Here is a 27439-nt window from a genome sequence, read left to right on the forward strand (position 1 = left end):
AACGGATACAGTCATGACAATTGATAATTGATAAACGCTAACAGATAGAGAATGCATCGGGGCACTCGGCCGTCTCCGATAAGGTCTCCACTAATGAACTCTGCCGGCTTTCACTGCTTTTTTTTTAATATGCGGCTTTATCTCTTGTGCATGCGACCTTCTTCCCCTTCTATTTCATCCTTATACTTTAAACAACACCCAACTCCACTAGGCTCACTAGGCTATTTGACCTTTTTATCTTAAACATTATACCAATTCTCGAATGATGCTCGATCAACCCACCCAAGATCTGCAGCTGGAGATCTCCCAGCTGGAGGCGCGTCTGCACGATCTCCGCAGCCAACTAGACGTGACCTCTCTTCCCACACCACCATCCTCCTACTCAGACAACAAGACCCAATGGTCTGCCCCTTCAGGTTAGATGATCCAAAGGTCTTGAATATAATAAACAACATACTAATGATCTTAATAGACATGTATAATAATAAATTCCAATCGGAGGACGTCCGATCATCCCTCCACGCTCTCCTCCTCCTCTCCGACTCTGCCCTCCCATTAGGCTCCTTTGCATACTCCAGCGGGCTGGAGTCATACCTCGCACATAATAAGCCTCTTCGCACAAACCCGTCCGCCTCATTCCACCGCTTCCTTAAACTCTCTATTGCATCTATTGCCAGCACATCTCTCCCCTACGTGCTAGCAGGTTACCGCCACCCAGAAACCCTCGACACACTTGATAATGACCTCGACGCCTCCACACCTTGCATTGTAGCGCAGCGCGCCAGTGTAGCCCAAGGCCGTGCCTTGATTGGTGTGTGGGAGCGTTCATTCCGGGGTAGCTTCGCTGCTCCAACACGGAACACCGATACCGGCGCACAGGTCGCTGTGACATCCATTGAGGAATTCTCGGACTCATTAAAAGCAACACTGGGCGAGGAAGATGAATATGATATGGGTCCCAAGGGCCATTTCGCTCCACTCTGGGGTGTTGTCTGCCGGGCTATGGGCCTGGATCTGCAACAGACTGCTTATATCTTTATTTTGAACCATGCCAAGGCGGTTCTTAGTGCCGCTGTGCGAGCATCAGTCATGGGACCTTACCAGGCCCAGAACATTCTGGCAAGCCAGAGCTTGCAACAGACTATGATGGCACGCATTAAGCGGGAGTGGAACACCCAGGTCGAAGAAGCTGGGCAGGTAGTGCCGGCACTGGACCTGTGGGTGGGGAGACATGAACTTCTATACAGTCGTATCTTTAACTCATAATACAAATAAAAACACACTGTTTGAATATTTAAATATTGAACTCATCCAATTCCATCCAATTTATAGTCACATTCGGTTCGTTTCTTGTTTTGTTTTGTTTTGGTTTTTTTTTCGCCTTCCAATAACGTAGTACTACATATGACCACAGAGATTAGTCTAGAAGCCAATAGCCGAGGAGAAATTCACAAATGCGCCGCTCGAAAACCGGGGTATCCAAGGGTGCAGGATGGTTCGTTCAACGCCTCAGCGCCTTCGTCACAACGAGGAAAAGAAAATGGGTAAAGAAAACAAAAGTCCGCCGTGGCGTTCAAAAACCCTCGCCTAGAAACATCAAAGGAATAGCCTGGAAAAGACTCCGCATAAATCATCAAACGCCAGCTTTCCGATTCAACCTAATAAAACCAGCCACCCAACACCACACCAGGGACCCCTCCAAAAGTGACCACGGAGAAAGAAAGAGAAGGGGACAAAGAAGATAAAGTAGAAAGAGGCAACAAGAAGGTAAAAAGATATTGTACAAGAAAAGAAAAAAATATTGGAATAAGACATGAGGTCACTTTAGAGGGTGATATGCATGTGGTCATTGCTTCCAAAGGATCGGTTGCAGTTGGGACACTTTCGAGAACGAGAGGTCAACCGTTCTTCAACACAGTCCTTGCAGAATACATGGCCACAAGTTTTGATTGCAGTGTTTTTGAAGTTGCGACGACAAACAGTACACAGGGCGAGCGTCTAGACGTATCAAGTTAGTAAAACCTTACAGAAATTGCCGGATAACAAATAACGTACCCGTAACATTTCGTACTCGGAGGAGCTATTGCCAAGACTCTTCCCCTTCCAGTTCTCGAGGCTCTTCTTGGTGTCAGAAAGAGACTGCTTGAGACTGACAATCTCGGTTTCTGCTTGTCGCAAGGAGGTTGAAGCGTTACCCAGTGTTGAATCTTTCGAAGTTGACAATGCCTTCAACTCGGTGATCTGGGCCTTCAAACCTTCCATCACAATATTACTCTCGGTCAGTTGTTGTTGGGTAGACCGCTGCTTTTCCTGCACAGTAGCCAAAGCTTCTTTAGCTTCGCTAGCTTGCTTTTCCATGTTGGACAGTAAAGATCGAGTGGTAGCTTCAGAGTCCTTGAGTTGCGCAACAATGTCAGAAGTCTTAGAGTTCTGCACTCGAAGTGTGCGAACCTCGATCTCGCGGGCTTCCTTGCTCTTCATCGCAGCGAAGTACTTTTGGTCTGCTTTGGATTTCTCAGCAGTTAACCGTGTCATCTTTTCTTCCAAGGAACTGAAATCGATCACTTTCTGAGAAGCAAGAGTGGAGAATTTCTTGTACGCCATTTGCATCGATGTCAATTCCGTATTTAGCATAGCATACTGACGCTGCAACCCAGTATACTTGCTACGGAGATCTTCAAGGGCCATATCCTCCACACTTTCCGCGGGGTTAGATCCCTCAACTTGAAGCCTTAATCTCTCTGCTTCCGACTCCAAAGCAGTGATGCGAGCCTCTCTGGCACCCGCCAACTCTTGCAGCTTGGATCCAGTAGTCTTCTCTTGGTCCTGAGTAGCTTTTCGCATTTGTAGATCGGCCAGAAGTTCATCACGAGCATTTCGTATCCGTGCAAGATCGGTTTCTGCCCGTACTAATTCGTTATCCTTCTCTGCAATTGTGCTGCGGGCTTCGTCCTCGACTTGTGTCTTGTATTCGCTTCTCTCAGAGCGGTACTTCTCCGCTTCCTCTCGCAACTGAATATTTGTCGCTTCAAGATGGTTAATACGTTTCACCACGTCGTCGTATTGGGAACGAAGTTGCTTAAAAAGTTCGGTTTGTGCGTAGTCATCGTCTGTTAACTTGGAATTCTGCACATACAATGTTAGCGCTCTGCATTGAAAAAAAGGGGGTTAATTTTTGATACCTTGATTTTGACCTCCGTAATTTGAGTCAGTAAATTGGCATTTTCAGTTTCCAATTTTTGCAGTTGCTCCTTTTGTTTTTCAGATACAGCTGATAATTGGTTGTTGGTTTCCTCTAATTCCATGCTTCGTTCCCCAGAAGGAGTTCCACCATTCGCAGGTGATGACTCCTCGCGCTTTGTTTGCACTCCTTCTGAACTAGGTCGTTGATTGCCCATGATATATCCCTTCTCGAGCTTAGCCGCAGTCACGCTCCGCGCACGATCCAACTTTTTCTCCGCCATCATATATCGCAGCGAGGCTGTTTCCAAGCTTTCTTCGAGTTGCTGCTTTTCTGCTAGCGTCTTTTCTAATTCTGAAATATGGATCTTTTCCTCCGATAGCTTCTTGGCCAATTGGCTTTGAAGATCCCTGACATCTGGAGATACATTTGCGATTTTGGATTGGAATTGAGAGATGACCTCGCGAATGTCATCAGAACGCGATTTTAGGTGTGATTCGAAGGCATCGTTATCTTCAAACTGAAGCGAGCTCTTAAACATATGTTCTGCCAAGGAGTGTCAACCTCTGTTTTGAAATATCATGTGAGACGGATGTGGGGGCGAGACTGACCTTTCGTCGAATCGTTTGAAGGTCCCAATAACAGTTTAATTTCATCAAGAAACTAGTATAAGGTTAGAACTTTGCACTGTCGAGTTTGAAGGAAATTCCGTTCATATCGGCAATTATCGCGGCTTACCTGTCGGAACCAAGAGTCGATCACACGAAGGCGGTCATTGTGCCCCGAGGCTGTTTTCGACATTTGGCTAACCCGCAACTCCAAAGCCACCTTCTCTCGCTTGTATTCGTGCATCTGACGCAAAATCGCATCTTTTTGAATTCTCTATAAAAGGCAACTGTCAGCGCCACAATTCAGGTAGGGTGCGCAATAACCTTTGAGCGCTGGAATAAGGCAGTCACGGGTATGAAATGGTTTGCACATACCTCCAAGTCATCTTTCCAGGGCATATCGGCATCTGGGTGAGGCTTGCTCCCGCCATTCACAGTGGTCGCCTGCTTCTTCAGTGGCGGGGCCGAATCATTGCTATCCGCAGCGGGTCGCTTCCGGTCGTCCATGTTGAGAAGACCGGATTCTGAAGACACAACAGGGGGTTCGGCGGCCGGCATCAGTGGCTAGACGGGCATGAGAGGGGCGGGTTTATCGATCACCACCAAATCGTCACTCAGCCAGAGTCAAGACACTGCGACCGAGCCAAAGATCTGGCAGACGAAAGACTCAGGTGATAAAAGGCGAGTCGTGACCAATAAACAATGAAAAGGGTGTGAGGCAGTGGACAAGCCCGGACACAAGGGGTGGATGGGGTTTTAGGATTGAAGGAGTTGAACAGGAGGATTTTCAATGTTGCTGACCGCCTGGCAATAACCACATTCTTACATAATGATTCTGCCATGTGTATTCACGTGACTCGACCCGCATCTGGGACCTGGAACTTTTTTATCTTGTAATGAACCCCACTCGACAAACCCTCAGTAATGGACAATCATGAAGTCGTTCTCCAGCTCTGCCATCAGTAACTCATCCCTGTGCTCACTCTGTTATTATAGCAATCATATACTGACATAGATCCTCAGATAAATCGGGCAAAAAGTTTGCGCCCAAGGCGCCTGTCCGCCGTCCCGCGCCTGCTGTAGCAGGAGCGCGACGGCCCAGTGCGACCCGGCAGGCCCAAGTGCAGGCTGCCCAGAATTCACAGGAAATACCAAAAGAGAACGTTGTTGCTGAGCCAACACCAGCTCTTCCATCTGCTTCCCCGGCAGAAGTTGAGCAGCCAGCTGTAACTGAAAAAGCACTGCCCGTCGAGTCACGAGAAACAGCAAAGTCGGCACCAAAACCAACGGCCATTCCTATTCCTCTTCCAAAGCGCAAATCCCCCGCACCTACAACCGCTCCTATAACAGCCTCACAACTCATTCTGACTCCCACTCCAACTGCACCTGCGTATACCACCGAAACGGACGGTTCCACCTCTCCTCGTACGGTGCCTGATAAACCAACCATCGTCCCCTCTATTGAACGTGATGTGGAACAAGCCGTTGCAAATGAGGTCGCATTTGAGGCCGCCCAACCTGCGGCAGATGTTGGCCTTCTGAACGACGCGCCTTCCATGCCAGAGCCAAGCCTTGAATTCCAGAAGACACCTCCAATTCAACTTAAACGCGCCAAGAAAACCTCAGAGATCACTAAGCCTAGAAGTAAGCCACGCCCTAGGGGCCCTGTTGCAACTTCCCCGGCTACACAAGGTACAGACTCTACATCTCGTCAAGCAAGCGCCACGCCGACGGCCTCGGGAGCAGCCTCATCTGTCGCTCTTTCTACTCCAGAGCCCAGCCAAACGTCCATAAACGGGAAGAAGCGAAAAGCCTCCAAGGCCGGAACCTCGGGTTTTGATGGAACGGAGAAACCGAAAAAGACTCGTCGTCGAGTGAAACGCGAGTCTACACCCGAAGATGCAGAGACGGTCGAAATTCTGCCTAACGTCATCAAGATGTCGGAACTATGTAAAGATCTGAAGACTGGCAGAAAGTCTAAGCGCGAAATTGAGCTACGTCGAATAGAGGCAGAAGAACAAGAACGAAAACAGAAGGCGCAAAATGAGGAAACTCCAGCCGAAACACCAACTAAAGCCGATGTGGAGAATGCAGACACGGCAAACAAGGAAAAGAAAGACCGTTTGGACGAAGGTTCAAACAATGCAACTGGTCCAGTTATGCGCATTGTCAACGGCGAGATTGTGCTCGACGCGTCCTCACTTCAGGTAGATCGCCATGCCGATGCGGAACGGGATGCAGGCGACATGATTACCGTCGAGGAGAATCAGCTTACTAGGAAAATCAACCAGTCCACTTACGGCAAGCGGACCAAAACGGAAAGCTGGGATGAGGAAATGACTGATTTGTTCTATCGCGGTCTCCGCATGTTTGGAACTGACTTCCAATGTATCAGCAAAATCTTTCCCGGGCGATCCCGCAGACAAATTAAGCTTAAGTTTAACAATGAGGAGCGAAAAGACCCGCAGCGTATCAAAGACACGCTTTTTGGTCCACGAGAGACCATTGACCTTGCCTCGCTAGAGCAAATGACCAACGTTATATTTGACGACCCTCAGGTTGTTCAAAGGGAACTCGATGCGGAGAGAGTGGAAATTGAGAAGCAGCACGAGAAGGAGAAGCAATTGCAAGAAGAGATGTTGCGCAACCCCACGGGTGCAGGTGCCGATGAAAATGCCGCAGACGACCAGACCAATGCTGCATTGGCCAAAAACAAGAAACGCAACGCTAAAAAGAAGTCCGCGGGAATCAGTGGCGGTACAGAAGAAGTTATTGGCAATATCGACGACTAAGGTATTTTTTGTCCCTGGCGTTTGTTTGTAATGAATGGGTCTTTGGTCGAACCCCACGTGTACTATCCACCAACGGCGTTCTCATGTTTTCCTTTCCTTTTTTATTTTTTATTTTTTTTAATTTCTGTTTTTGAAGCGTGCGAATGATACTCACAAGGCTGGGAACGGAGTTTGGGAATCTCACTATACACAGAGTCAGTCGCCTGCTACTCGGGCATAGAGCAATGCTAGTTTTGCTAGGTATTTGCTCCCAATCGTAGCTATCTGGTGTGTTTTTATGTGTACGCTTACACATTCCAACGTTAGGCTGCCGTGTACTAATTATCACACTATATAGCTCTTGATTCAATACATCGTAGACTACCAGTGCTTTATACCATGTGCATGCTTCTGTTTATTGAATTTGTATAAATCTACGTATTCAATATTGATAAAAAGAATGGAGATTCGTTATTTCTCATTTTGCGATCATAAGGAGATAGATACCTTGCCGTTCGACTTCTTGATCACCATTATCTGCGTTTTGTTGACCCAAACCCAGTACTTGTAGATGTACCAGAAAACGTAGGTGGCGATTGACTTCTCACGCTGCGCGAGCTGCCTTCACCTGCGTTATCTCGTCTTGAAGATGATCCACCACTGCCTGCATATCGTCCCGCGCCATAACCTACTGCTCCACCACCAAGAGCCCCTGACCAGAACCCAGGAGTCCATCCTTGCTGAGAAGATCTTCCTGAATAGGACGACTTATCCCAGCTGCCGTAAGGAGGAGGGGGCCCTGGTTGTGGTCCATAACCTCCACCTCCACCTCCACCTCCGCCAGGACCACCACCAGAATGTCCTCCTCTATCTCGTCGCGGACTTCTAGGTCTTCGATTTGTAGATGACCCACAGCACGCATAAAGAATCACCCCAAATACGCCAAGAATAAAAACACAGAAAATGATGTTTGTGATGTCCTCCGATACTGATGAAGCATTGCTTTGGTTTTTCCTGTGATTGCTTTTGAGTATTGGGCCAAATCGTTGTTCGCCTTGCTCTGTGAGCATCAAACGATATTCAACCCCGCAGCTTCCTCTGAGAACCCAATTGTCATCTGAGTTGCGGTAACCTTCACAGACGACATCTGTTGAACCGAGCTTGAACTCGGGTGGTAGCGATGCTTCACAAGTCCACTGCACGTCTTCCTCGTCATAGCCGTAGCCTTCGTTAGAGCAACGCATTGTGTCGGGCTGATAGAGGTCACATATCTTCTTTGAAGAACCCACGCAGTTAAGTTGTGGGATGGGAGTGACTCGGCGAGATGTCGTCATGCTGTTCGCCCTTAGCGTCAAGGTTTTGACATTTGAGAGTAGAATAGCATTTTTGCCTGGTGGGCTCTGAGAGGATCCCGCACATAATGCAGGTATGGCAAAAAGCGAAGTAGCAAGAAGCAACCGCATGGTAATATTTCCACTTAGGTACTTGTTTCAACTGAGCAGAAGACTTAATTCTAGAGTGGTGGGAAAGCAAATAATTTGTTGTTGACAGTTGAATAAAGATGACAGGTGTACCTGCGCCACAGCTCTTGCAGCGTGTCCGGATCTTAGTATGTAAAGGCTGTCCGATAAGCGATAAGCAGTTCATGGCCAAGAAAAAGATCCACCTCACCACGAACTTGGGAACAACTCACAGTGGGGATGGGCACACCACAAATAGGCATTGCCCACCGCTGAAGATGGAGTCTCAACCATGTATGACAAGCTCGTTATTTCAAGTGAATTTCATTGCGCTGACATTATCTCAGATGAGCCCGTGCCAGTGGCGCCTCAATCCTCGTACGCCCATCCGATCTTCCGAAGCATGATGAGATCTAGATCGCTAACATCCTCTTGACCCCAATAGTCTATCCTTTACACAAGGGTTTCTTCTAGGGCAGTTATCCGTGGTATTGCTCATCGGCGCATTCATAAAGTTCTTTATCTTCGGCGAAGCCCCTCCACCCCCTTCGCGCGGTTTATCCAATCGCCCATCCCACCGTCGATACAGCTCAGTCTACAACCCCCCACAAGATGGGGAAAAGTCACTTCGAGAAAAACCATCAAATTCAAACGTCCTCCGCCCCGTTCCTGCTTCTTCTACCAACACACGTTCCATCCTACGGAAGACCTACTACAGCGCGATCCCCACCAATACCTCAAAACATGGCCGGCACCGAATGCATCACTCCTCTCATCAGCCAGAGTCGCTAGACTGGTTTAATGTCTTAATTGCACAGACTATTGCACAGTACAGACAGACTGCATATATACTCAAGGACTCACCTTCATCCTCGATTCTGAGCTCGCTGAATGCCGCTATGAACAACCCAGAGAAGAAGCCGTCATTCATTGATAAGATTACGGTCACGGATATCTCATTGGGAGAGGAATTCCCGATTTTCAGCAATTGTCGTATAATTGCAGTTGATGACCCTAACTCGGATGGTGGGCGACTACAAGCTCTTTTGGATGTTGATCTTAGCGACGACAATCTCTCCATTGCAGTGGAGACATCCATGGTACTCAACTATCCCAAACCTCGCTCAGCCATCTTGCCGGTTGCCCTGTCGGTTTCAGTAGTCCGATTCTCAGGTACACTTTGTATCTCGTTGATTCCAGCGTCAACAGATCCACTAGATCCGCCCGCGACACCACATTCACCAGCTGCAGCGGGATCGGTCCACAACACAGCTCAGGGCTCTCCCAAGGGACCGTCTTCACAAGACTATACACCACCAAAAAGCAGCCCAAAGAGCAACGTCGCCTTCTCCTTCCTGCCAGATTACAGACTTGATCTTTCCGTGCGTTCTCTCATTGGCTCCCGAAGCCGTTTGCAGGATGTGCCGAAGATTGCTCAATTAGTGGAGGCGCGAGTCCACGCATGGTTCGAAGAACGTGTCGTCGAACCCCGTGTGCAAGTTGTCGGACTGCCAGATCTTTGGCCACGCATGGGTAGGACAGGGGTCCGGACCGGCGAAGATTCCGATGCTGGATCTACTGCGCCTCCGCGAAGCGCTGGGTCCAATGAAACTGGACCTGGGCCATATTCATTTGATAACCGAGAACCAGAGGGCCTGCGGTTCAGGGGGCCGTTAGACCCTCGCTTAGGTCTCGGCGCTGGCTCTCGTAGCAGCAGTTTCAATGTGGACTTGGGCAGCTTACGGAGTCCAAGTATGACTCGACAAGACAGTACTTCTGGTACCAATGACCAGTTTACTATGCCTGGGGGGATGCCCGGAGCAGCATCGACACCTACATTTGAAGAGAACCGTGATTAAAAACAACGCAAGAGCCTGTAATAGATGTTTTTTAATCGAATATGAAAAACCCAATAGTATACACTCAATTCATTTTTTGATTATCAGAGTCCCATTATGAGGACTACCGAAGCAATTGACAATTATACCATAGTAGAGATAATAGAATAAAGTCTAAGGGCTTGTACACTAAGGCCAGTATCGCCTGAAGCGAAGTATATGAACGTTATATCATTATCCATCAACCTGCCTGGAAACGCTTCAGGCTAAAATTTATCTTCACACAGGCGACAGCTCCCCGCTAAATTGTGAAACCATCAAATACCAACCCCAGCACACTAATTCGCCGCCGCAGTGGGGTGTAGTACGGTATCCACATATGTCTTGCGATGAGGATTCACATCGACCTCAGCACCACGGTTGAGCGGTGTCCATTTGGGCTCATCCTGGAAGAGGCGCATAGCCTTGACATACTGAAGAGCAGATTAGCTATCACTTCACAAATGCACCGCTTAATACGAATGAATGACTTACGTTCTGCGCGTTGGTTGTGAACCGGTGGTAGATGCCAGCCGGCAGGATAATCATATCATCCTTGTTCAAGCAGATTCGAATCCACTCGTCTTCCTGGCCACGAACATCAAAGTATCCCTCGCCGTCGAGAATGTAACGGATTTCCTCATCTTCATGAAGATGCTCTGAGAAGAACGACTTCACCTTCTCCTCGTATATATCTCCCATAGTTTGTGGTGAGACGCAAACTTGGTCACGGTTCTTGTAGCCGCGGTCAAGCGCAATCTTGTCAACATGTCCAATGGTCGGGCAGTGTTCATAGAAAACACCCAATTTGGCAAGGGCATCCTCGGAGACGGCACGCCCAGAGTCATGGGGCTCACGCTGGTCACCCTATTTTTGTAGTGGGGAAATTAGTTAGTTATGCACGGGTAATCGATTTGCGTCATCGGGGACTTTTTTTGACGATGGTAGTATATGAGGGGCTAGATGCAGGATTGGGACACATAAAACATACCGGCTTGTTATCGTACCAGTAGGCTCTCATTTTGAAGTGTAAATTGAGGGTATATGAGAAGAAAAGAGTACAAGATGAAGAAGAAAGAGGAAAGAAGAGAAGAGAAAAGTATATCGCTGAATATCAGGTGCCCCGCAATTGGTTAATGGCGCAAGACGCTTATGTGAGACTCCAGGGGTCCAGCCTCTTATCGGCCGTATCGGCGCACGTGACAGCCACCTTTTTTTGTCTCGGCCTTATCGCGATACAAACTTTTGTAAACTTTGGAATTGCGTGTCTTGAAGTTTGGCATCTTGCATCTCGACATGGCGTTTAGAGCTCGGCCCGTGGCTTTGCTGCGCCCACGCATTGGGCTCCGCTTGCCAATTCGCACAATTCGGGGGTTAGCAACGGTTTCCGACGGCTCACGGTATTGATTTCTCCAACTCCTTAATTAGGTATTTCTAGACATCGGCTAATTACATCTGCTACCCCCATAGGCCCTACGATGTCGTTGTTATCGGAGGTGGGCATGCTGGTTCAGAGGCATGTGCCGCTGCTGCTCGCTCTGGCGCGCGCACTGCACTTGTGACTCCCTCATTATCGAATATCGGCGTGTGTTCGTGCAATCCCAGTTTCGGCGGAATCGGCAAGGGTACAATGATCCGCGAGGTAGATGCAATGGATGGAGTTGCCGGACGAATCATCGACAAGGCGGGTATCATGTTCCGTGTACTGAACCGCTCGAAGGGTCATGCTGTTTGGGGACCGCGCGCGCAAATCGACCGTGATCTTTACCGGAAGTATATGACGGACGAGTTGGTTGGTACCGAGAACTTGAGCATTTTGGAGGGGAAAGTGGCGGATATAGTCATTTCCAAAGACGAAATTGGAGAGACACCTGGTGCAGCACAGGGCAAGATTGTTGGCGTGCGATTGGAATCTGGCGAGGTTATTCCTACTGGGCGTGTGGTCATTACAACAGGGACGTTCCTGGGTGGTGAGATTCACATTGGTCTTGAGACTTTCCCGTCCGGTCGTATGGGAGAAGCTCCCACATATGGACTCAGCAAGTCCCTCCGTGACGCAGGGTTCTCCCTGGGGCGCTTGAAGACTGGCACCCCACCACGATTGGACATGAAGTCCATTGATTTCTCTGCTCTAGAGGTTCAACACGGCGATTCTCCTCCACACCCATTTTCTTATATGAACAAAACTGTTCAAGTTGGTGACGAAGGCCAGTTGACGTGCTGGATGACCCATACAAACGAAGATACACATGATATCATCCGAGCGAATCTGGACAAGTCTATCCATATTCGAGAGACTGTTCGAGGCCCCCGATATTGCCCATCGTTGGAATCGAAAATCATGCGGTTCAAAGACAAAACACAGCATCAAATTTGGCTCGAGCCAGAAGGCTTCGCTCCTAATGAAGTGGTTTATCCCAACGGAATTTCAATGACCGTTCCAGCAGATGCGCAGTACGCCATGCTACGAACTGTACGGGGTCTCGAGAATGTGAATATGCTTCAACCTGGTTATGGCGTGGAATACGACTACATCGACCCGCGCAATCTTCGACAAACATTAGAAACTAAGCTTATCAGCGGTCTCTACCTTGCTGGTCAGATCAATGGTACAACTGGCTACGAAGAAGCAGCCGGCCAGGGTATTATTGCCGGCATTAATGCTGGTCTAGCATCACAAAACAGACAACCTATGACCCTCACGCGATCCGACGGCTTCATTGGTATCATGATCGATGACCTCATCACAAAGGGCGTGTCTGAGCCGTACCGCATGTTTACTAGTCGAAGCGAGTACCGAATTTCTACACGATCTGACAATGCCGATCTCCGCTTAACACGCATGGCTCGTGAGGCTGGTGCTGTCTCCAACAACCGTTGGAAGCATTTCACCGACACAGAGGCACAGATCGAAGAACTTCAGTCTCTCCTTGCCAACACAAAGCTCTCAGCCACTGCCTGGTCTCGAAAGGGTTTCAAGGTGCGAGCTGACACGTCGGTCCGCTCTGCGCTTGATATACTGTGTCTTGATGGCGCGGACATCAATGATTTGATCCCCCATATCGAGTCTACATCAGGTGTTGCCTACGTTCCCGATTCATTTGATCCACTAATCCGGACCCGTGTTGGTATCGAAGGCCGCTATGCCCCGTACCTTAAACGACAAGAGAAGATGGCAAAGCGCTTCCAACAAGATGAAAACCTCCTGTTGCCAGCCGACCTCGATTACAGTACTATCCACGGTATTAGTACCGAGGAAAGGCAAGCACTCGAACGTGTTCGGCCTGCTAGTGTTGGCATGGCGAGACGAATTGAAGGCGTTACTCCTGACGGTGCACTTCGTTTGCTATTGCATGTGCGAAGACATAGCGGCTTTAGCAAACAGATTGCCGATGCCGACAAGGATTCCGCTGTGGCTGAGGTGCTGCAGTCTTCTTCACCTTGAAGCTGAACAAGACTTCAAGATAGCGTTTTTGACATTTTATTTTCATATGTTGGCATCAGCGAAATAAATACGGCGCTCGGGCATATTAATGGTGTACATTGGGGGCTTTGCTGGGCTTGTGATATTCTATTCTGTCATGTATTTCTATTTACTCTCTTCTCTTGTTCCATCTAGAAGGTGGATGCACACAAGACCTTGGCGATATTCGCCGTGTACAAATATGCATGTGAATGATAAGTTAATATCTGAATATATACATCATTCCTGAATGGTCAATGCAGATGACCACATATCGAAATTGACCTTGCATGTCTACCTATATATCTTCCATGGTTCGAGTTCTCAATAGTGTTATCTACCCCGTAGGTACTTCCAGTTTCCATAGCATGAGCCCTTGCACTTGTTCTATAGCGCCAGCTGGGCACTGACAACTTCCACAGCTTCTCACCTGGGGGTATAGATAGTCTCCACCATCACAGACAAGCACCGTGATATCTAGTATGGCCTTTACAGAGCAGGGAAACAACTTGAAAGACAGTGCTTTGTTTTACCCTACTTTAACCATAAAAGAATATATAACATTCAGGAAATCTACTGTTTTGTTATCTTGGATTTTTGATATAAATCTTGATGATAGATCATCACAAGGTCTAGAAGCCCACACGACACGACCCACCCCTCAGCCAAACACAATGCATTATCAAAAACCAAATTCAGTTAAAATTCCAAGTTAACAAACTTAAAGAACAGGAAGAAACCGAAAAAGAACAATGCTTCAAGGGGATGGAAACTCAAACGCCCCCTTCCCTCCACAGTGAGAAAAAGCAAAAAACTGCCCGAAAGGCCGTTTCGGAAGGCAAAAGTGAAGCCCCATATTAACCCAACAATTCCACGCTCTTCCCCAGAGGCCAAACACGCGAACCGACCCCAAGCGTGCGAACCCCCCCAAATACCGCCAGACTGGAATCGAACGCAAGGGACGCCGATCACGACTGGGATAGGGATACTAGGAGTAGCACGGACATCGTTATCACAGCACACCCAGTTTGCCTTTCCCAACCGACCATTTTCTGGGTCGATTACGGTTCGTGGCTTGATTACGTGCAGATGCTTCCTGCTTCTACATATGAAACTATTGATTCTTTGGAGTTGACTTACGTCGATAGTAGGTTCATCACAGCCTTAGTGTGTTTGAGATGGGGCCGAGAACTATGCGGGGTGGAGAAGATGGGCGATATGGATATCTTTTGCTGGATCATGATCTGGGATCTACGAAGAAAGTGATAGATCGAACTGGAAACCCCCATGCACATTGAATGTCGTCAGATTGCACCTTGTATATCCTCCGACCTTGGAAATGGCGTACACAAAACCAGGAATTAAAAGCCGCTAGCGCCTGAGTTTGCCACTATGACACCAAATAAGCAATGGCAGTGAACGCATGCCCATCATGGGGGGAAATGGATCCTTCAAAAAATAACACGAACGACTCCATAGGTAGTGCATGCTGAAAATGGAATAACGAAGAAGGTTTAACAAGGTTTACAGGGATTCGTCTTATCCCTGCGGCTAGCCTCGCTTTCACGTCACCAACGCCCTTTCTTCCCAAGGCATCGGGTCACCGATGCACCATCACATCGTATGATGTGCTTCCTATTGATCGAACCAAACTAAGTGAGTAGGCCCCTAGCCGCAGGCGTGGTTTAGCAGGTGACCAGTTCGGCATGGTGATGGCACTGCGAAACCGTCAATCAGATGCCGCCACTTCATTCATCGATGCTAGATAGCCGCCCATGCTGGTGCGACAGGTTGGTTCAACATTTTTTACAGGACGCATGGACGTATGTGTGCGGAGATCGATAGAAATTACGGTTTGCCATATTTTCCAGAAAATAGGGATATGTGATGCACCTTTTGCATATGCGCTGTATATGTGTGGAACAACCTGAAGATGGGCATACCTACTACGTGTACATGTACTATATACGGTACATCGACGCCTTCATGGATTGGTGCATACATACATGTAATTTCTTAATTTTGAACAGGATGATTGGATGCCGCTGTTTGGAATTTGTGTAGATAGTGATGGAATAGGCTACTTGCATGCATGAATGGATGCCTCGCTTTGCATCCTCTCTTTTTGTAGTTTAGCTTATCGTCCAAGTACATGATGCATCCGGACACTATAATGCAGATCAGCAATCAAAATTATGGCATTGAATGGTTCCAATATGTTTATGCTATTAATATGGGCACTCATTTACTAGTAGATGTTTTGCCTGCTCGATATTACATTTAGGCATGGATGTGTAGTATACCTCTGATCTCGCGGAGCGAGCCCAGAACGCGATTGAACAAATAGAAAGCCAAGTCTAGACTCATACCAAACCAGAAACTAGAAACCAGTCCAGACTCCCGACCGAAAATGGAGCACGATGGAACACGCCATGTCTCGGAGGAAGATCCATGTAGTTCTTAGAGCCGGAGATCCAGAGTACGGATGTGTGGAAAGAGACGGAGCAAAGCATTCTCCGTTTCTGCTGTATGTAATCGTGAACATACTACAGTAGGCAAGGGGCTTTAACCTGACATTTTCATTTCCCGATGACAGCATCCGATCTACTTTCCTCGTACGATACGAAACCGGTACCGTGCGCATGATGGTACGTTGTACAAGGTGTGCGTTGGACACGAGTCGGTGGTTTATGTGGCCACATGGGCGTGAGGTCGAGGGTGAAAGGGACTAAAAATTGAGATTCCTGATACTCCATGCATAGTACTTTGTTTGTTAATGCTTTAAACCGTACGTACTTGTTAGATCTCTGATTGCTTTTCTTATTTCAGTTTTTCCTCCGAAGGGCCCCCAAAGTGTAATTCTCATAGCTAGGTGCTTGTCTAGCTCTAGCTAGATGTCGCTGTTGTTTTGGTCTTAGTCTCAAAGTCTACTTGCTTCTTCCCCGTAAGTGACGGCACCCGAGCCAGTGGTTCGCTTTCGGGTTCACGGTCGCTAGGTTCAGTATTAAGTTCGCCCACTAGATCTGCCAGTTATGAATGTGGGTTAGTTTTGGAGGTAAAGAATCGTCAAGATGAACTTAATACGAGTTTGATTGCCGACCGATCTATATACGGCATCTTAGATTCCGTATTGTAGGATTCCGTGGGGTAATGAATAGAGGATTAAATAAAAGGAGGAATTGCACTATTCAATAATAGTCGAAGATCACAGCAATCATCATGTTCTCCATTTCCCCAGTTGCGGATGCTCATGTTCTTTCGTCTCCATAATTAGTGAGTTGGGTCTCCATCGAAATGATGCGGCTCCACCTACCCACTGAACCTGTTGGTTGCGATTTCTTGGAATACCAAGTTGAACAATGTAGCTAGTGTCTAGCAGCTTTTTAGTCGCAGCGCTCTACTCCATCCATATGCACCGCAATAAGAAAAGAGCGATGGCCCTTCGAAGGACCTGGGTCCGTACAGCAAGGAACTTCCTATAGAAACCTCCCCGATCCTCAGACTGAGAATGGAATAATTAGACGATCGTGTTGATCCATGGTCTCAGACCTCCCGATCTCCTTTTGTTGTGGGTGGATAGTCGCTCGGGATGGGGTCAGTGCTGCATCGGGCGCTTGAAACTCGTATCTAGAATAAGTGTATGATCTACCATGAAACCAATAGCAAGACACTGAAGGAATGACCTCCAAAATCACGAAAAATAGAACACCATTATCAAAATACGGAGACGCGAATAAAAAATAAAAAAAATAAAAAAAAAGGAAAAGGATTAGGGGGCGGGGCGTCAACCGCACACAGAATATGGGGATGTTCGCACCCGACTTCCCCTGTTGACCTGGCGTGCTTCGAGCTGCCTCACATTCACATGCGGCCCAGGCACCTGCATACTATACTAGTACTAGAGTCACTTGCCCCAGGAGCCACCCGTGGAGCTATACCGGAGCGGGAATAGGGAATAAAGAATAGGGGATTCATCACAACAACAAATAGACATCGACATAAACAGTCAAGCTATGATGAAAGCTACTCCATAATCCACCATGAAATTCTCCGGACAATCACCGAACACGAACTCTACTGTCAAAGTCATAATCTACATGAACTAAGGAGTACACTACAGAACCATCACCGCTTAACTCGATCTTCAAGTTGTCACCAGAAACCGGATCTTCTAAAATACCTCACAGCGCGAGACCAGACTCGGCCACAAAAAGCGAGCAACAAGCAGTTAGGCCGACGTTGATCACCCAGACCCTTGTAGTTGGACCTAGTTGGACCTACATTGGACCATTGCGGGATTTCTGGGTGTGCGCTAAGCCTAAAAGAAGCCCAAATCCAGGTCTGTCAACGCCACCCAAATCCCGGACTATTGAGGAGGCTGGCGGATGGAGAGGTTAGTGTGCGTCTTTTCCATAATTTTGGGTGGCTCATTATAATGATAATAATAATACATAATAATAATTTATTATTGTTTTTTTTTTCTCATTTCTGTTTTAGAATGAGCCGTTCGAGGTACGTGCATTAGGCCTTGCGTGTCCCCGCTCGTCTTTCCTCTTTCTTTCTTTCTTTCTTGATTGCTATTCTTTTTTTTTTTCCTTTTTTGCGCATTGTTCCGTAACTTCACGATAGCCTCGGGCCATCCGGGTTAGCTAGTGGCGCCAATACGAAGATCGACCGCCAATGACCCACGCGTAGGATTGGATTGGAATGGTAGACCTGATTAACGGTTCCAAAGAGGGGGGCCAAGAGTGCACGCATCCAGCGTCCCTGCTCTCTAGTAACTTGAACTTGGTGCGGAGTAGGCTACAGTACAGATAGAAGAAAGCAGGAGATTGGATACGAAGTCCGGAAGTTCATTGGCACATCGTATTGAAGGAGTGGAAAGGGAAAAGACTTCCCGGGAAACAAGTCCACAATGATATAATCGATCATGGATGAAGCTCCAGACCTAGTTAGAACCAACTAGTACAGAGTAATTGCGAGTGAGAACCAAGAAAACTAACGGAGCCTAAACCTAGGATAGACGCCCGGTCGACTAGGGACTAGGGACCGGGAATATTGGACAGGGATTGTAAAAAAGCACACAGGGGGGTTGAGAGAAAGTACGGGGGGCGAAGACCTGCATTCTTCCCCTCTTTGGCCAACATCCCCACTTTCTGTCTCATGCGTCTATGTGGCACGGATGCCTGGCCCGAGTATCTGGCACGGTGATGCGCCGTCCGTGGCTGTGGTTTTTTTAGTGTGGACGAATAAGAATCAAAGATCGACACAAGCAAATTAAGACAGAGAAATGGGAGATCAAGTAGAAGCCGTATGTTGGACAGCGTAGGAGATATAGTACGGAGGACATGCGGGGCTACATTACACTTCATAATATCCATGGATATTGTACTACGTGATACATATAGTAGGAAGCCGTTTCTTTGTACAAAGTACATCAAGTTTATAAGAAGATGCCAACTATGATTCCATGGTCATTTGGCATGACCGACTGACCATATTCTCACTCTTTCGCCCAGGATCACCACCCCAAACCAAGCCACCCCAATAGGTCAACGGGCTAATCAGTCCCAGAAATAGGAGATCGCTGGTTGGTCGTGTGAAGCCGGATGGTGTGGGGAAACAAGATTGGCGCCGTCGAGTTTTCAGGGCGACTTCGTAACCGGGCGGAGCATCGTCGTGTACTTTGTCACTCCGTCCCCGCTTCTTGCGCGCTTAGTAGAAATAATATGTAGTCAAGTCTAAAGAAAAGAAAAAGAAACCAAACAATCGTACGATTCAAGTCTCTTGGATATGCTACAATAACCTTTCCCCCCTTTTTTTTTCTTGGGAAGATCACCTCATCCCATTCCGACTTGCGAGTGGGCCGCAAGATAATGTACTGGCTCTGATCCTCGGGCCCGAAATGATCCCTGTTGGTCCAGAACCGCGTTCGATAATACAATATCTTCTTGGCGATCATTGACCCAAGAAGCGACCCGAGCAAGAAGATCTGGGTCGGGTCAATCTACCTAATTATTTGTACTCCGTACGGGAAGCACGGTACCTAATCTGGATGGGTGGGGAAAAAAAAAAGAAGACAAGTTGACCCATAGCTCGTACAGTACGGAATCCACAGTGACAGATTGGTTTGTTTCTAGCGCTTGGAAACCTGCTAACTTGATTTTGTACGGTCAGTGCGATGAAAGGACCAAGCTCGACCTGAACTTGGACCTGGACCTGGGCCTCGTTGGTTGTCTCTACTTCTGGAGAGGTGGCTTACGCTGACAAATTCTCACCGAGTATTCTCTCACCCAAGTATTCTTAGCGTCGGATCCTTTTTTGGGGAGAGGAGGGGGGTTTTCCCTTAGCGCCCTCTCCCCCTCTTCTTACTACTTTTTGGGAACTTGAATGGGGTAACAGTCATGAAGTCGGTGTGATAGAGGAACACATCACACTTGAGGATGGAAGGTCGTCACTGACATCTGTCATGGGCGCCAATTGAGTTTCAACAAGCGTGCGCCAACTAAGATTGACTCCTGTTCACCCGCTAGTCTGGGACCTGCCATTCAATACACCTGAAACACGGATAACAGTCCTCCGTTGATTTGTTCAAGGTTTTATGGGGCCGAAATGCACCGAAGTGCAGTAGGTGTGAGAAGGAAGGAAGGAAGGAATAAAACGGATCCTTCTTTTTCGTAAATCGAAGAAATTAGTGGCGAGAAATGCGAAAATAATCCGCAATAGTATACTCCGTTCGGAATAGTTAATGTTATCATCATTACATATAACGACGATATTAAGTTGAATTAAAATAACAATTATTGAAAATCGAAAACCGAAAATCGAAATGATGATCCGGTGTAAATGAAGACCATCGCAGGGCAAAAGAAACTTTCGAGCCACGAGCAGAATGCCGATCTTTAATTTACATCGCCCGGGGTTGATTGGGCCAGGAAAACGAGAAGGGTATAGTCCAATATCCTTTAGTGAAGCCTAGCCTGATATGAGTTGGACGGTCCAGTGGGAGAGAAGGAAAACCCACCGCATCCAAGCCCCATACAGTCTCCATGAAGATCAACCTAACCACAGAAGTAATTGTATACAGTAAGCACAATGTGCGGAGTGTGGCGTTATCCAGAGCTCCATCATACAGGATCAAAGCGTATATACTGTACAGTTCATACATAGATCGTACTCCGTAGTTCAAGTTCTTGTAACAGTCGTGGCTGAACAATCAATGTCGGCGTGGCAGTGTGACCTGGATCTGCTGAGGATCTCCCGCGAAAGTTTTCACCAGGATCCAATGAGCCCCAGTGCATCAGGTACGGGACCCTCTTGCCCCTCTGAAACTCAAAGCCACAGACGAGAGACTTTATGAAGGTCCCGAGAAAGCCAATACAGAAACCTTGCGACGCGTGGAGTACGACCGGTTCTGCACATCCATTAGAGCTGATTGGAAAAGGCTGGGGGTACGCCCGGCGGAGATGAGCCGGGGGTTGGGTTCTCTGGACTAACGCGCTCAGTCCTCTTGAGTAAGTGGATATTTGGTATCCCTTTCGGATATGCTGACGACACTTTTTTTTGGTTTTTGATTCTGTATTATTCATCATCATTCGTTTTCGAATTACATGTGTTTACTGTAGGGTAGATATTTCCCTAATGTAGTAGGTGGGAGAGGGGAAAGGGGAAAGTCGGAAGTCCGTTTGAATCGGTGTCCGCAGTCCATGGGTGTTGTATGTAGATGTGAGTCCAAGCGTGGCATGCTTGGACCATGCGCCGAGATCTCTCTCAAACTTCTCTCTGACGTGCCGTTGGGTGATCATGTCCCGCCCCAGGCTGTGATGTCTTGGGTGTGGAGTTCCATTTTTCAATAGTTCCGGTGCACATACAGTGCGTCTCTCCACTTGTTGAGATTCCCTCTTTTTTCATGATTCTTGGTTTGTTTCTTGGTATTCGTGGTATTCTTGCTGAGTGTGGAATATAATTTTTTTGGTTAATTTTTTTTTTTTATAATTGTTTCATTTTCTGTCTGTATCTTTTGGGCAGTCCAAGTGTTCATCTTCCTGAGTACAGGACCGTTGGGAAAGAAAACTATTGGGGAGACAGCCATTTCCCCGATCGCCGACAGTTGATTGGGGAAAAAAGAATGGAGGATGTTCTTGATCGGACCCTGCTGACACGGACATTCACACAACTGGCTCGGTGAACCATGGTTGGTGGGAGCAGGAAAAAGGAAGTGGGGGGATTGTGTGTGTAGAGGACCGTACAAATGCAAGGATTTTGCCTCCTGCTCTTGGTTGTACATACTCGGAGTATACAGTAGGTTAGTTATTACAACCAATGATAAGCTAGACCGTGCCAATGATGCTGGAATGCTATTACTCGTACTGTCAGTAACCAAGAGTAGCCAAGAGACACTAAAATAGGGAGGTGGCTAATGCCCGTTTTACCCATTCTGTCGGGGCAAAGATGGCTGAGTCAGACGGGAGGAATGGAGCAACGATTGACGTGGTGCCGGAGTAAAGTGACCCTCCGATCCCAAAATCCATGGGCTCCACCCAGTGATCGTCCATGGCACGGGTCTATGATGATTGCATTTCTTTTGCGGTTAGGGATCTTGTTGAGTTTTTGGTTTCGCACTTTTTCGCACTGGGGATAGCGCGGGTACAGTTTACCTGCTAGAGTAGCTCGACAGTAAGCATTGGATTTCAAGAGGGTCCTATCCGTTATAGTTTGTAGCTTGAGATAACATTAGTTCCAGTTTATGACGAACATTTTATTCAGAATAAACTCGGTACCTGCTTGCTCTTTATTTGCTTTTTCTTTCTTTCTTTTCACTATTTCTGTTTCTATTTCTGTTTCTATATTATTATTTTCGGTTTTCAGATATATATATACATATATTATAAATATTTCTTTTTCTTCCGGAGGGTATGGATGGTGAAATCATCGGCGATGTTTCATCTGTCAGAAGCTCCGTATTTCTCCGCTACACCGTGAGTAGTATACGTACTGGGCACCTGGGCGGAATACCATATTAGAAACCGAGGTTTGTAAGCTGGAATCCTCATGATAGATATTCATGTCTATATTGATTTCAATATATGCTCTTTATATTCTATATCTATTTAAATAGTCACTGATTATACTCCTATACACTCCGCAGTAATAGCTTGTTCCATCGCCCCGCAATTTCGAACCCTCCGAAGCTCCAACGTGACCACGGCGATCCTTTCTGCAGTTCTCGGCCCCCCTGATTGCTCTTTGCATCATCGGTCTTTGCCCTATTCTATTACCTGTACATCCCTAGTCAGTTGAGTCTTTTTTATCTTACCATTTTCTATTATTTATCATTTTGTCATTTTTATTCCCAATTTTTTATTAATTTTTTATTTTTATTTTTATTTTTATTTTAATTATTTGATTTTATTTTAATTCTTTTTTTTCTTTCTTCCCCTCCAATCTTTTAGATTGATTTTCTTCGAAGAACACTAGAAACCAACCCCATCAAACTGGAAAAAAAAAAGATAATATAATTTATTTAAATATAAAATGTGAGAATAATAAAATCGAATAAAAAAATAATCATCTAAAATTCCCACGATATCCTCATGGCTTCTTACTCTTGGTAATCGCCTCTCCCACTCTCCTCCACTTCCCACCCCTCTTCCCTCACAATATAATTCACAACCCACACACGCATACACCATACTACTACTACTACACACGCCAATATAGGTGCATCATCGGTGGATCTACTCCTGATCAACCCTCCCCTCTTCTCCCACTTCCCCCTTCTGCCAAAACCATAAATCATTAAAGCTTGGGAATTGCCGCAGGATCCGTGGAACCACCCAGCCAGTCTCCAGCAGATCCCCATAATCTCCAGAGAGATCGGGTGCAACCTGCTGAGTCGCTCTCCTGTTTGGGTCCGTGCTTATTTCCATCTTCTCTTTCCCTGGGCGATCCCTGGCTCTGGAGAGGAGAGAGCGATAGGCAGAGAGACTAGCAGAGGAGAGAGTCTAGAGAGGAGGGGTTAGAGTGAAAACCAACTCCGCTCCCACTTCTCCAGACCCTGGTCGATCTCCTTTAGCTTATTTTTTTTCCTTTACAGTTCGCGGTCCTTAACTCTTTTCTTATTTTATTTTATTTTCTATTTTATTCCTTTTTTTTCCTTTTTGGAACTCCAGGGAAACTTTGGGAGGGCCATTTCTTATTCGGAGACCCTTCTTTTTTTTCTCGGTTTCCAACATACATCTCTACCTATCTGTCTGCTCTCTCTTCCTCTATTGATCCCTGCTTGTCTCTCTTTCCCCTAACCCCCCCCTCCCTTTCCACATCTTCCCTAACCTCAACTTTCCTTCTCAATCAACTCCATAATTTCATACTCCCTTTGCTCCCATTACCGCTCTTTCCCATCATGGTGAATGGGACGGCGGCAGTGTTAGAGCCCACATTTACCGGGTATGTGGCCACCACGCAAGATGCGCTCATCTTATTCGAGGCCTGTTTGACGGGCGTGCTGCACCATGTACCTCGGCGACCCCACGACCGAGAGCGGAGCCACTTGGTACGCAGTGGAAGCGTCTTTATCTATGAGGAGAATTCATCAGGTATTAAAAGATGGACCGACGGTGTCACTTGGAGTCCCAGTCGCATTTTGGGCAATTTCTTAGTCTATCGCGAGTTGGACAAACCATTTCCGCCCGGCGAAAAGAAACGCGCGATGAAGAAAGCGAACAGACGACCAGCACCACCCACTCGCCCAGGTGAACCATATCCACGACATGAAAGCAACGGTCCAAGCTACTCCCCGACTTCACCACCAGGAGGAGCATTTGGAGAACGACCTCACCAGTCGGAGATGGAGCGCGCGTTGGTCGGGTCGCTGGTCGATTCGTATGGTTTCAAGGACTCCGGGTTGGTAAAGAAGACGATGAGTGTGACAGTGATGGGGATAACCCACCATCTTGTTTCTTACTACAGTGTGGACGATGTGATGCGCGGGGTGCTTAACCCACCTTCCATGGTGGAATCACTACGATATATTCGCCCCCGTGTAGACCTGACCCAGAAACAAAGCTTCCGTGCCCCCATCGATGATCTCGAGTCAAATGCGATGGAAAGTGCTGCCCACGATCCGTCTCACGCCGCCCTCTATGGGTACCGCCCGCAGATGATGCCCCCACCACCCACCTATGGAATGACGAACCCGTCAGCCGATTTCTATATGCACGCCAGTCCCTATACCACTACTCACGCCCCGCAGGCTGGTCCAATAGCAGGATACTCCATGGGTGGGAATATGTCAGGTCAGCCAGCACCAAACCCATACCTCCCATCCCCCGCGGTCGCCGCTGCGATGGCGCCCAAGCAAGACGATTATCACGCATTCCGAGCGGGACCATATGGAGGCAGCATGGACTCGATGAGCCACAGCCTGTCATCTTCCATGTCGGGTGGCATCAATACAAACATCCCCGGATCTATCAGCGAGCGTAACCGTTCAACATCGGATCACAGCCCATCGGCTTATCGCAACTCTTCGATTTCCTCTCGAAGCATCGCAACTGATGCCACTTCGCCTATGGACCCTTCTACGCCAGCGACATATTCCCGAGGCAGCTTCAGCCTGTCTGGACATATGGACACAAACCCTAACGCCCCTCTCGACTCGCGTGGTCTCGGCCCTCTTGATTCTAGTGTGCCTCGCCGCGAATCTAACCCCGTCCATCCATCTTACTACACTGCGGATCGCTCGCAATACTACGTGGGAGCCGCAACACCTGTGAATCACCCCCACTATGCGGCCTGGACAACCACTGCACCGGCTCAGCCTCAAATCTAATTCATCTGAAATCAAACAACTATTCGGTGTTAGGCTGGGTCTATTTTGTACGGAAGGTCTCATGTTTTCTTGTCTTGTTACGCCTCTTGTTTATCTGCGGTTGCTTTTCTTTTTTTCAAGGTGCAAAGGATTGGCTTTTTTTTCCCACGACAGTCAATTCTGAATTTTCACGAATATTTGGGAGCGTGGGGAGTCTCAGGGCGGTTTTTTGATTACGATTACCTATTTTGTTCTGCTCGATTATTATTATCTTGTTATCTGGTTTCAAGCTTCTGGGATGGATTCGTGATTTCTGTTCTTGCTTGGCGATAGACTTATTCTGGCTTTTGGAGCGAACGGTTGGAAACAGCAGGTTGAATGATAATCTTGCTCAAGTTCCCAGGTCGCTTCCATGCAAGTGTATTTCATGATGTCTGTCTATATGACCCTTGGATTACCCTGGGTGTGCCTTTTTATCCTTTTTTTGTTTTGTTTTCCCATTATGCTACTGCGTGTGGCTCTCTGACTTCCTTTCTCTATATTTTGCGCTTGCCCTTGTTCTGATTGATTCCACGTTTCAATATTTGGGAAATAATCCCCCGGCGGCGTTTTGTGTGATTCCCTGATGATGAGATGCAACAACCCCGACAACCCAAAACGTTACTTTGGTCTTTACCCTTCTATATTATTCTATTCTCCCTTCTTTTTTCCATGCTACTCTATTCCTTTGGATCCTGACGATCCTCAATATTACTTTCCAGCCCCCCCTCAATTGTCCCCCTACCCTCTCTCTCGCTTAGTGGGGTACTGTCTGCTCTAGCTTCTCCACTCAACCGCTGGCATCCATACCCTGAGCTGAACGGAAGCCTTGTGCCACCTTGCTTCGTATGGGTCTATCGGTGTTCTGTTCTGGGTCTGGGTCTTAAGCCCTGCCTATACAATGCCAAAGGATCAGTCAAGGTTTGATGAGTCCTCCACTTGAACCTTATACTATCATGCCAATGCTGGGTCTGCCAGATATTCATGACTAACTAGGTTTTGGTGGATATAGCCTTCACTGCTCCTTCCAAGCTCCAGGGTGGGATCTCTCCTGTTTATTCCGTATCGTACCGCTGTATGAAATTTTCTTTTCTGTTATAGGTGGATCTGTCGGGATAGTGACAGCATCAAGGCTGGGCGAAGCGCTTCGCAGCTGGGGCATTCTTGCCTCCCACTCCTTTTGGGGGCGGTTCTTATCTCAATTGGAGGATATTTGACTTGAGAACTCACTGGGCTTAGAAATGAAAATGATACCTCTTAGCCTTTGCTTTTGCTAAAGAATAATGCATGTGCTTTTAGTTTGAACGGTGACTTCTTCCTAGATTCATAATTGTTTGTAGTATTGTATGCCAATCGACTCTTTACAGGCTGTCACTAGGTAGATAAAAGACTCTGCTACCACCCGAGAAAGCATTAATGTTACAGACATCCCATAATAGGATGTTGGTGTTCATATCCTCGTGGTGATAGTGTGGCTGTCAAAAATGTGTGGGGTATGTGGCTGAAAAGGGCCAATCACGATTCGTAGAGTTCAATCACCTTGGCTATTAAGCATTTTCACTCAAATTTGAGTCCACTTCATTTATAATTACCTGTAGTTTATTTTACTAAGCTGTGGTCAACTGGAACCCGAACGATCGTTCATGATATGTTTCTCAAAATTTCTGTCCTTGATTGGACTTGCTGAGATGTTGGATAGCCTATCCGCTTACAGTGGTCAATAGTTAACACTATATGGATAGGATCTTGTCAGTCTCAAAATTGAGCAAGAAAATTCAAATAACTTATGAAGTGCTAGCAATACTGCTATCGATACATGGTCGTTTATTTTTTATATCATCAATATGGCACAAAATTTACTACTACTTGAATATCTAGTACCGCAGCCGATGTGCATTATTAGACAGCGCGACAGAACTATAAAAATGAACCTCGATTACGCAGTACTGTACGGAACTTTCTGTGATGCCAATAATTAGGATATCAATGCTGATATTTAGGAGATATAACCATTTTCCCACCAATTTCTCAAATTTTTCTTTTCAATATGAAGCGTTGAGTCCTGCTTCGTTCAGGCTTCAAGTTGAGGGCCACTCGGAAGCTTTTAAGACTGTCCAAACAAGTCCGAAAGCCTAAACCACAATTACCACCCCATTTCAAGATCGCAATGTGCTCCCTTTCTGTTGAGAGAACATATTAATGATGATTATATATCATATCATCACAGCTAA

At 47.1% G+C, this 27439-nt stretch overlaps 8 protein-coding genes across 8 annotated transcripts; 5 read left to right on the plus strand and 3 right to left on the minus strand.

The window, feature by feature from the left end:
* Positions 1 to 262: 262 nt before the first annotated feature.
* N7478_005387 (urease accessory protein UreF) lies at positions 263 to 1266 on the plus strand (the record flags this gene model as incomplete). Its single annotated transcript, XM_056921601.1, has 2 exons — positions 263 to 416; positions 473 to 1266. 2 exons carry the CDS (start codon positions 263 to 265, stop codon positions 1264 to 1266), a joined length of 948 nt encoding a protein of 315 aa, XP_056779638.1.
* A 558-nt stretch (positions 1267 to 1824) lies between these two features.
* On the minus strand, positions 1825 to 4347 carry N7478_005388 (E3 ubiquitin-protein ligase BRE1; the record flags this gene model as incomplete). The annotated part of the gene is made up of 6 exons (XM_056921602.1): positions 1825 to 1998; positions 2056 to 3126; positions 3183 to 3727; positions 3793 to 3844; positions 3920 to 4063; positions 4165 to 4347. 6 exons carry the CDS (start codon positions 4345 to 4347, stop codon positions 1825 to 1827), a joined length of 2169 nt encoding a protein of 722 aa, XP_056779639.1.
* A 376-nt stretch (positions 4348 to 4723) lies between these two features.
* Positions 4724 to 6581, plus strand: N7478_005389 (transcription factor TFIIIB subunit BDP1; the record flags this gene model as incomplete). The annotated part of the gene is made up of 2 exons (XM_056921603.1): positions 4724 to 4751; positions 4813 to 6581. The coding sequence occupies 2 exons, from the start codon at positions 4724 to 4726 to the stop codon at positions 6579 to 6581; spliced, it is 1797 nt and encodes a 598-aa protein (XP_056779640.1).
* Positions 6582 to 7093: 512 nt separating this feature from the next.
* On the minus strand, positions 7094 to 8023 carry N7478_005390 (DUF1183 domain protein; the record flags this gene model as incomplete). The annotated part of the gene is made up of 1 exon (XM_056921604.1): positions 7094 to 8023. The coding sequence occupies one exon, from the start codon at positions 8021 to 8023 to the stop codon at positions 7094 to 7096; it is 930 nt and encodes a 309-aa protein (XP_056779641.1).
* Positions 8024 to 8298: 275 nt separating this feature from the next.
* On the plus strand, positions 8299 to 9879 carry mmm1 (ERMES complex subunit MMM1; the record flags this gene model as incomplete). The annotated part of the gene is made up of 3 exons (XM_056921605.1): positions 8299 to 8314; positions 8368 to 8398; positions 8466 to 9879. 3 exons carry the CDS (start codon positions 8299 to 8301, stop codon positions 9877 to 9879), a joined length of 1461 nt encoding a protein of 486 aa, XP_056779642.1.
* Positions 9880 to 10196: 317 nt separating this feature from the next.
* On the minus strand, positions 10197 to 10918 carry N7478_005392 (acireductone dioxygenase (Ni2+-requiring); the record flags this gene model as incomplete). The annotated part of the gene is made up of 3 exons (XM_056921606.1): positions 10197 to 10331; positions 10393 to 10764; positions 10889 to 10918. 3 exons carry the CDS (start codon positions 10916 to 10918, stop codon positions 10197 to 10199), a joined length of 537 nt encoding a protein of 178 aa, XP_056779643.1.
* Positions 10919 to 11193: 275 nt separating this feature from the next.
* Positions 11194 to 13342, plus strand: N7478_005393 (tRNA modification protein MTO1; the record flags this gene model as incomplete). The annotated part of the gene is made up of 2 exons (XM_056921607.1): positions 11194 to 11297; positions 11368 to 13342. 2 exons carry the CDS (start codon positions 11194 to 11196, stop codon positions 13340 to 13342), a joined length of 2079 nt encoding a protein of 692 aa, XP_056779644.1.
* Positions 13343 to 23762: 10420 nt separating this feature from the next.
* Positions 23763 to 25190, plus strand: N7478_005394 (camp independent regulatory protein; the record flags this gene model as incomplete). Its single annotated transcript, XM_056921608.1, has 1 exon — positions 23763 to 25190. The coding sequence occupies one exon, from the start codon at positions 23763 to 23765 to the stop codon at positions 25188 to 25190; it is 1428 nt and encodes a 475-aa protein (XP_056779645.1).
* Between the last annotated feature and the right edge of the window lie 2249 nt (positions 25191 to 27439).

This window comes from Penicillium angulare (assembly GCF_028827245.1).
Source record: "Penicillium angulare strain IBT 27051 chromosome Unknown utg000004l_segment0_segment0, whole genome shotgun sequence".
In the NCBI taxonomy this organism is placed as follows: domain Eukaryota; kingdom Fungi; phylum Ascomycota; class Eurotiomycetes; order Eurotiales; family Aspergillaceae; genus Penicillium; species Penicillium angulare.